Here is a 10,000-nt window from a genome sequence, read left to right as displayed (position 1 = left end):
GGAACCATGGCTTTATCGACTTTGTCATCGTACGAATCCCCGGGAAAGTAAACAGCCCTGGATTAATGGTCCACAGTTGGTGTGGGTCGCTTTGATTAACAGCAGGTGTCAGCGTTTCCTCCACCGACATCACACAACATCTCTTTTAAACACGGCTCGGACGTCAGCAGAGCAGAACCAGAAAAAAAAAACAAAAAAAAAAAATCTGACAGAACGTTCACATGTTGTTCAGGTTTTATAACCCGGTGAAAGAGCGGCGGTGCCGATGACGAGTCCTCGTCCTCGTCCAGGCCCAGCGGGGGTCTCGTCCGTGGAGCCGCCGACGTTACGCCGCGCTGAGAGTCGAGGCCGTTCACAACTTTAAATGAGTTTGTCGGCGTCGCTGGACCGAGACCAAGTCTAGATTACTGTTTGCCTTTGTAACAGATGAGAAAGTTACTGACAAAGAGCTGAAGAGCTGCAAAACATTTTCATAGGGCAGTGGAACCAGTGGAGCAGTGAGAGAGAATGAGTTTAATCTTCCAAAGTCAATTAATATGAAGAGAGAGGAAGAGACGTTCAATGGTGTGTTTCCTTTGTTTTTTTTTTTTCTTTTTGTTTTAGCCTCTGAAACAAAAAGAAAATTCTACCGCAGGAAGTAGAGTCTCATTCTGACACCAAACCGTTTGAGAGTTGAAACTTTATAAACCAGGTGAAATCAGCAGTTTCTTTATTAAATTTCATTACACACGACACCTGCCCATTCATTTGGATCCGTGTTGAGCAAACGTCCTGTCGTATCATCATATACCTGGTTGAGTCAAAGACACTGGAGCTACGACATCAGACGTGTCTGAGATTCATCATTAAAGCCACTTTGACAAGTTTCACCACTTTATTTTTGTCAGCTGTGATTTCTCAACTCTCAAAAATGCTTTAAAATTTTAATGAGTTGAAAATTTCAGCCCAGCTTGAATGAAAACCTGTCGTAATTATTGAAGTGTTTTACTTTCCCCAGCCTGGTGTATCATCACCTGGTGTGAAGGAATTCATTGATGGAAACACTGTTTTCAGAAGTTTAAATTTAAAACCCACTCAGATTATTAGACGTCATCCTTGGAAGAAAGTCTGTGCCTCGTTTTATTATTGAATTAACTCAGTTAGACAAACACAGTCAGGTCTAACAGTGATGCTGAACATGTTGCGTTGCACTTGTAATGATATTTTATTCGTCTAAATATCCGATTATCAAGACGATGGAAAAACGTTCTATTAACTTTCAGCTGCTGAGTCGTGTTCACAACAAACAGAGTTCAGTCCCGTAGTTTAGGTTCGTACTGTCTGACCTCTGCATGGAAAAACGTTCAGTCCAGAAGTTTAGGTTCGTACTGTCTGACCTCTGTGACCTCTTTAGAAACTTCATTTCAAAGAGTTGTTAATGAGCAGCTGATCAGTTAAAGTTTGCTCGAACCAGCTGCGGACGGATCTGTGTGCTCCACCACCTGGTGGTGTTGAAGTGTAGCATCGAACAGGACGATGTCCGAGAGTCGAGAAATAACGCAGAAAACACAGAATAAAAAAAGGTCCCAGAGACTTCAACTGGAGCCTGGGAAAAAAAACCGAAAAAAAAAAACCTGCGATGTGCCCTGAAACGTGGCACAAACTCCTACGTGATGTATTATTTAAAAGGGGAAAGAGCTGAGCAAAAAAAAGTCTATTTTAGGATTTAGGGTAAGAACAACGACTTCTTCCAGAAACATCACTGGACTGTTCAGCTGGGATACAGTCAGATTTGACTTTTTTAATCATTTAATTGGGTTTAATAATAAATATTTGTTTCACATGTGGATGAACTAACATTTAATCTTTTATCTACAAAATAAACTGATTTAATAGAAAACACAAAAAGTTGTTGTTGTTATAAAACTGACAGGATTGTAATCTGCGTAAATACTGCGTTTATTTTCTGCTCATTAACTGGAAACAGTGATCACAGACAGACACTGATCACAGACACTGATCACAGACAGACACGGCTGTAAAAGCTGCACGCAGCTTGTTAATCTTGTAAATATACCCACAATCCTCGGTGTTAAATACGCCACTGGGTTTCGTTGATAAACCGTTTGTGAACATAATAAAATTCTTTTTTATTGTAGAAAAAAAAACATTACTACGAGTCAGCCTCAGTAGAGGGCGACCGGATCGTCAGATCGTCCAATAGGACGGGGGCTATAGCCGAGGGCTAAACTCATCTTATTTTGAATTTGAGTTCAATGATCACCTTCATCTCTTAATAATTCTGTTTTCTGTTCTCTGTATCTGTGTGTGTGTGTTATTTATTGTGCTTTCTCTGTATCTGTGTGTGTTATTTATTGTGCTTTTTCTGCACAATAAGCACCAAAGAACTGTCGTAAATAGTTTGATTTTCCTATCCCAAAAATAAGAGGCATTTTACATTTTTGATAATTATAAAAAGATAACCAGGTGAAAAGGTGTGTAACTTCACCACCAGATGTTGCTAAATCCCATTTGTTGCCACTTAAAAGAACATTTCCAGGGTGAGCGTGACTGTTGTTGTCTTTTAGCGGCGTCTTGTTTACTCGAACGTTCATTAGAAGTTCAGACTCTCAGACTTACCCTCCGTGTTTGTTCAATTATCAGCCGTCCCTGTTTCTAATAGTTTGAAGACGAAGGCAGCGCTGTGCTAATAATCCCACTGGGCCCAATTTAACCAGCGTTTTAGTCGAACCTTCTTATAGAGGAACAGACAGTTTTTACCAGGATGCCAGAGAGTTGGAATTCCTCCGCTGCTGTAAAACTGGACTAATGTCCTGTGAGCAGCCGCTGCTCCCGAGGTCGATCTCCTCCCCAGTTGTTTTAAATGGACGCATTATTTCTTACAAAATAGCACACGCTGTACAACAGCTCCCCCGGAGGGGGATTTATTTTATTTATTTTTTTATCTATGTGCAAATTAAATGTAATTTACAATAGTATCTTGTGTGTGTGTGTGTGTGTGTACTCTCCCATTCATTCTCCGTTTACGTTCGCTCCTGACGGTCGTGTTCGGACCTGCAGGCCAATCAACAGGCTCATAAATAGACGATAAACAAATAGCTTTAATGGCCTTCTCATACGTTACGTCCCGAGCTGCTGCAGGAGCCCGTCCGTCGGATGTGATAATTAGATTTTTCTTTTTTATTTCCTGAAATTCCGTCGTATAAAGGGAACAGCGTGACCTTGGTGTGGAGCTCAGAGACTCCCTGCTTATCGTGTCCGTGTCCCAGATGGACTGTTTGCTGCAGAGGCCCCGTGATGTGTCGATGGGATTCATCTGGAGTGTGAAAACAGCAGGAAACAGGATTGGACAGCACCGCTCAGTGTCCTGTGGGCTGGTGAAGTAAAGTCGGGGGTATAAACTCTGCTTTGTAAGAAAAATAAAAATGGAGCTACAGCAGAAAACCTGACAACATATGATCTAACAAGTCCTGGAATCGAACCCACGACCCTTCCAGTTGCCCTACCTACTGCAAAATATATATATATGTTTGAAGTTATTTTCTGTACCTGTGACATTTTTCTGAATTCCGTTGATGTATTCTTTGCTCACACCTCTGAGTCTCCCCGGTCGTTGAGCTGTGAAACGTTCACTGATGATGTTCTCTGTGTGGGAGGAATTTGTTAGTGGTTTTCCTACAAAAAAAAAAAGAACGGCGTTGTTCTCATTTAGCCATTTTTTCTGTCTGTAACGACAACTGACGACCTTCCACGCTGGTATATTTATCATCGCTGAAGACGTCGGGGCAGATGAAGAGCTGGTTGGTCCATGAGAACGGCATCAAGGCCAATTAAAACGGAGTTGAGTCGGTGAGCTGTAGAGAGTCGATGCTGTGGGTGCAGGGACTTTGGCCAATTATTCTAATGGACGTTGTTTGTGGTGGTTTCAGATGTGTGTGTCATGTGCAGCAGCAGCAGCAGCAGCAGCAGCAGCAGCAGTCAGAACATGGCCGCCCTCTGAAACACAGTTAATTGCAGAGAGCCACGAGGCCAGATAATTAAAAGCAACTTCATTTCAAAGATGGCCGATCTTTTGAGCTGAGCTCAGCAGTGGGACATTAGATCTGAAAACCAGGTTACGGCTGAAAGCGGCGAGGTCAGAATCACGGTAATTAAGTATTGATTTAAAATTATTAAAAGCCGATTGGATGAACGCCAGCTGACCGGACGATCCGAGTCTTTCTTTGAGCAGCTCTGTCTGCGTCTCATCGCCGATAAAGAAGATGGAATTTAAAACTCATTCACACAAGTGGCTTCACTGCACGACTCGCTCACAGTGAACTCTGTTGTCACCGACTGGAGATTGAACTTTAAATACTCCTCCCTGTGTTCTTGGCTGGAGGAAACTGAGGTTTGGGACAATTACTAAAATAGAACTGGGACGTTGTGTGGCGTTGTGAAAACCGGCACTCTTCCTGAACCTGAAGGCATCGTTCACTGAGCCGCAGGTCACATGACGACTTTGGTTTATTTATCCAAACAATAATCGTGAAAACATTTGACTGAATTAACCTTAAACTGACACTAATTGAGAAAAAAGATTTCAGTTGGACCCGAGAGATGGTGACGAATAAGTTCATGGATTTCTGGATAAATGTAAAATACATGTCCTGTATGTGACCAGACTGGCCGGCATGTGATCCAGAAAATCAGTCAAATCAAAACTCAATGTCAAATGATTCAGTTTGTATTGCATTTTTCCCAAATTTATATACTTGTTCAAAACGTGAAAAAAAACAAACAAACAAAAAAACATTTTACAAAAAGGAAAAAAACTCTCAAAACAAGTTGTGTCGTGGCTAACTGTGGTTAGCGCTGGTCTTCGTACTCGCAAACCCAGGCCCCTAGCCGAGCTTCCATCGGGAAGTTTAAAACGAAATCAAACTGTCGTCGGATAAAAGTCGAACACTTGTCGTCCGACGTTGTTCATCAAAGTTTCTTAATAGTCGTGTCCCGAAAGTTGTCTTCTGACTGGCAAACAAACTCTGGTGATTTTACTGCCACCTGCTGGCCTGGAGTGGGTACTCCAGTGCTACTACTCTGACAGGAATTAAGGACTTTATAAAGGTACTATTAAATGTGATTTGATTTGATTTTTTACTGCGTTTCTTTGTTTGTTCTGAATACATTTTGATTTTATGCGTTTAATTCTCTAAATAATAAAATAGAAAAAAAAAACCCTAATGTTTGATCTGTGCTCCGACAGGTGCCGACTCCCACAGCGACGTGAGCTCAGTGAGCGGGGGCGTGCCCTGGGACAGCAGAGAGACGTCCCTGGCTGCCTCCACCGCTGCGTCTCTGGCGTCCTCTCTGCCGCTGAGGGACGTCCTGGACGCAAACGAAGACGTTAAACACAGGGACCACAGCGACAGAGACTCGAACCGCTCCGTGGGCAGCGGCTCGTCCTTCGAGGAGCTCGACATGGATCAGGAGGAGCAGGGGGGAGTGGGAGCGGGAGAGGAGGGTGAGGAGAGGGGGCGGGGGGAGAAGCAGCAGCAGCAGCAGCAGCAGCAGCAGCAGCAGCTCCCCCCTCAGGCTGAAGGTGGAGCCAGAGAAGCTGATGAACTTATGTCTGAGAAGAAGGAGTCCTTGGGGGACGGAGAGGAGTAGAGAGGAGGAGGAGGATGAAGAGATGTGAGACGTCGGCACTAAACACTTGTCAGCTGTTGTTGCTGCTGTTGGTCATGTTAATCTTGACAGTGGATCTGAAGCATTTCTCTTCAAACACCTTTCCTCACCCTTTACTACCATCCAAACGCTCATTAAACCCAACCTTCAACCATATATCAACTATTATCACCACTGACTTCTTCTTCCAACATAAACTTCTTTCTCTCGTACACGTCGTGCTGCGGTTCACCATCAGCATATTTTTTTTTTTTTTTTAATTTCATTTCATGTTTCTAACTCAATTTGTTCTCCTCCTTGTCTCACCTCTAAAGCCGTCCCCCACTTCCATCGTCTCGTCCTGAGGGGACGTAGGTCAAGTGTTTGTGTGCAGTAAGTGTGGTGTCTCCGTGTGCTGTATTAACTCGGACGAAGACGTGAGGGATGACGATCGCCGGGGTCTCGACCCTCCCATGTCCTCATGTAAGTCCTGGGGAACGTTGTCGTCTCAGGTCTGAGGACATCAGTACACTGTCCACTGTTGGAGGGGACAGAGGGGACAAAGACAACGATTTCTCCTGAAGGAAACACAAAGTATTTAGTCATTTTTATTTTTATTTTTTTAACCATTCTCCTCCTCTCTTTGTAGCCAAAACTTCCCACAATCCCACAGACTAGCTGTAATGTATGTGTCAGTGCTGTAATAAAATTTTTAAATGACTTCCTGTGTTGTTTTTACCAGATTGGCTGTCGACTAACTTTGATATAATACCACGCACTAACTTTGACGACTGTCTCTGCTCTGTTGTTGAGTAAATATGGTCAAAATTCAAAATTCAAAATAATAAAAAACTGAATCTGTGGTTGTGTTAGCGGTGACCCTGACCCTGACCCTGACCCTGACCTTCACCTTCGTCTTCATTAATCTGCACAAAGCAACAGATGTGGATTCAGTCGACAAACACTCACCGATGTCACCTTGGCCGGAACTGCAGTGATGTGGTCGTCCGCTGAGCCACTGGTTTGGTATTTGTGTCACTGTTCAAGAACGGCTTTGTTTACAGCTATTAACAAAGATTTTTGTTTTGTTTTTTTTTTCTAAATCAACAGATGCTGATTAGTAGCTGCTCACCTCCAAACCTCAGCATATATATAAAAAAACAAACTTTCTCCGAGGTTTTAGGAGTGTGCAGTTGGACCAAACCCTGGAGAACTTGGAGGTCTACTCCACTGAGACAAAGACGCTGGTTTAAAGAATACAGCTGTAAATGAGAGACAGATGATGACGCTCCTCCACCTCAGGTAACAAACGATATAAAAACAGAGGTTAAAAACTGAGGTTTCAGGCCGAGCTCGGTGGTCGGAGGAGGAGACGGGTGACAGAAGGTCTGCAGCAGGAGTTGAAGGTGAAGTTTCACAGCCTGACTGTCAGGTTTGCTGGGATATATTACTGGGTTCAATGTAGAGATGGGAGGGGGAGAGGGGGTGGCAATGGTGAAGGTGTTGGGGTTTTTATTGGGGCAGGTTCAGGGACGGTACCGACTAGAAAAAGAATATTAGAGACGCACGGTGGAGAGAGAGGTCTGGAGATAAAGTCAGGGTTAGTTTCTGTGGTTTGGGGTTGAATGAATGTCACTGGAGAAACCAGAGGAAGCAGGTTCCAGTCCAGACCAGCTGCCAAGTTACCACTGAGCAAGGCACCGCCCCCCCCACACACACACTGTTCACGTTGGTGATGGGTTAAAAGCAGAGGTCACATTTGGTTGTGTCACAACAACAAATAGTTCACTTTCCTCCTTTCTTTTCTCAAACAACAGCTTGTTTTCCCTCTTGTTTTAAGTGTAAAGTTTCTTCACCGGTGTCTAAAGGTGAGTCCAGATCCCTGGATTTTATTTATTTTATTTATTTATTTTTTCCTTCTGATTACTCAGTGAGATGAACAGCCACTGTCACTCCCGGGGACAGACGCCCTCTCCACATGTCTGCCACACGTTCACTTTTCATCATCATGCGCTTCTGTTGAAATGAAAACCTCAGTCTGGGAACTGAGAGAGAGAGACTGCGATGGCACACTGGGTCAGATCCTGATTTAATGAAATGTGAAGCCCGCGGGGGTGTCATGCGGCTTTGGGGGGTGGAGGGGGGGGGGGGCAGGGGGATTATTGCCTTCCCATGAAGTTAATTATTAATCTCATTACACGTCACGACAAATGTGCGAGGGACGTGTCATCGTACACATTTGGATGCCAACCCTGGTGTGTCAGGAGTTGAGAATGAGGGTCGCGAACCTTTCGCGTCGTGCGCCAGTGTAGGAATGACCTCACACTTCCGCGGGCTTTGTCAGAACTTGTCTGCGGCTCCTTAAAATAAAACAGGAGGATAAATAAAGAAGAAAAAACGCGGGTGTCTCTAAAGAGTCCGTATTTAAAGCCACCCTGACAGCTCCACCGACGAGCGGCGCTGCCTTCGAGTGTTTCCCCCACAGATGGCGGGGTTCAGCACCACGCTCTGCACTTCGACGGTGTTAACGTGGTACAATCAGGATGAGAACACACGCCTGCAGGGGCTGCGATTGCACAACTGCGCACTGAGTTCAACTGTCTCTGAAAAACCTTCAGAGAGTTGAGACTCACCCAGGGTGACGCGTCTGTTCTCTCACACAGAGAGAGAGAGAGGGAGAGTGAGAGTGAGAGAGCTTTCATCAGTTAATGACACTGAGGGGTAACAGGTGCATTTTTTATTTTTTTTTAAAAAATGGTCGAATCCCTTTGTTTTGTTTTTTGTTTTTTTTAAACTGACGTCTGATGTCATCTGTTAACTGTAAATTCTTTTTACTCCACTTTGTCGAACAGAGTGGGCGTCAGTTGCAGTTCCTCATGTTGCGTGTTCGGATATTGTGACATTTGAAGGCACAGCATCATCCTGCGGCTGGTCGTGTGATCCTCTGCAGCACCACGGACAGCTCCGCGGCACCACGGACAGCTCCCGGCTGCAGCCTGTCAAACTTCAGGCGGAGACTTTCACCTCAGACACACGGGCTGACTTCATAAGGCTTCCCATCCGACACTCGGTGGCACAAGATGCTGCTGCTGATGCTGATGCTGATGCTGATTCTGCTGCGCTGTTTCCACGCCGTCCGTTCATTACAGTGCAACACTGGAAACCCAGGAGCCCTGCACAGGTAAGACATGCTCGGCGTGTTCTGTCTTCACTTGTTTTGTATTCTCTCCGTTCTCTGTTTCCAGCTGCTTAGAGCTGAATGAATGAATGAATTGTAAAAAAAAAAAAAAAAAAAAAAAAAAAAAATGATGCACATGGTCCGTAGTCCGTGCTCTGGTGGATTGTGTTGCTGAGCTGAGCTCACTTTTTATGCTGGGGAAATAATATTTGTAGTTTTTTAAGAGACTGAGTTGCGTTTACGGCACATATATATATACAAATATATAACTAAATATATATATATTTTTTTTTTTTTTCATCCCTCTCTCTCCAATATGACAAACTCTTTGTCAGTATGGCAGTTCATCCAGCTCCATTTGTCATCACCACATGTGCGACGCTGCTGGGAAAAACTATTATGAAAAGGCAACAGAAAAAAAAAAAAAAAAAAACCAAAAAAACCAGCAGCATGTTTTTAAATTTCACTCATTTAAGGAAATTTGTTCGTGCAACAAAAAAAAAGTACAAATCTCCGCTTTGGAAGTCTCCAGAAACCTGAGAGTGGAGGAGGAGTTTGTGAGCGCCACAGGGTGTCGGGATGAGGAGTAGCATCTTCATCAGCCGTTCCTCTCCTGGAGAAAAGGGCGTTTCTTCACAATTTTATTCACCGCAAAAAAAAAAAAAAAAAAAAAAAAAAAAAAAAAACATCGCATCGGTGTCTAGTTTACAGCAGCAGTAGCAGCAGCAGATTACTGAGATGTTGTCGGGGTTTGTGCCACAGACAAAGCGGTGTGTGTGTGTGTGTGTGTGTGTGTGTGTGTGTTGATCTGATCACCGGGAGTTCGAACTGCATTTTCAACACACGCTGAATGTAAATGAACACAAACACCCCGGGGCGCATATATTTAGAGTGTGTGTGTGTGTGTGTGTGTGTGTGTGTGTGTGTGTGTGTGTCGCCCGGAGTGGACAGAGTCATTAAGGGGAGGATTCTTCCTCTGTCGGTCCCTGTGGACTCGGTGCTGCAGATAAAAAAAAATAAAATAAAATAAATAAAAAACCACAACAGAGAAAACCTTCATCCTGTTCCTCCTTCAGTCAGAACAAAGACTGAACATAAACCCTGATGTTTTTATGATGGGATATAAGTCTGAGGCTCTGATTGATTGATCATCAGTGTGTATGTGTGCGTTTACAT

General features: G+C 44.0%; 2 protein-coding genes and 1 long non-coding RNA gene across 3 annotated transcripts in view; all 3 read left to right on the top strand.

Moving 5' to 3' along the window:
- Window positions 1–6,367, top strand: part of tex264a (testis expressed 264, ER-phagy receptor a) — a 48,864-nt gene extending 42,497 nt beyond the window's left edge. The window contains exon 4 of the mRNA XM_008319931.3: window positions 5,246–6,367. Within this exon, the coding sequence (XP_008318153.1) occupies window positions 5,246–5,649 (404 nt within the window). The 3' untranslated portion in view covers window positions 5,650–6,367. The remainder of the gene's footprint in view (window positions 1–5,245) is intronic.
- Window positions 1,202–1,612, top strand: LOC112487690 (uncharacterized). Its single transcript, XR_003051004.1, has 2 exons — window positions 1,202–1,309; window positions 1,361–1,612. It is a non-coding gene; the product is annotated as an uncharacterized LOC112487690 (long non-coding RNA).
- Window positions 6,368–6,504: 137 nt separating the features above from the next.
- Window positions 6,505–10,000, top strand: part of LOC103385909 (metabotropic glutamate receptor 3) — a 14,259-nt gene continuing 10,763 nt past the window's right edge. Inside the window, exon 1 of the mRNA XM_025060047.1 lies at window positions 6,505–8,827. The gene's annotated coding sequence lies outside the window, so the exon portion shown is untranslated. The remainder of the gene's footprint in view (window positions 8,828–10,000) is intronic.

Source organism: Cynoglossus semilaevis, chromosome 11 (assembly GCF_000523025.1).
Source record: "Cynoglossus semilaevis isolate Cse_v1.0 chromosome 11, Cse_v1.0, whole genome shotgun sequence".
Lineage (NCBI taxonomy): Eukaryota > Metazoa > Chordata > Actinopteri > Pleuronectiformes > Cynoglossidae > Cynoglossus > Cynoglossus semilaevis.
The sequence above is the reverse complement of the archived record's forward strand: the minus strand, read 5'-3'. Positions and strand labels throughout refer to the sequence as shown.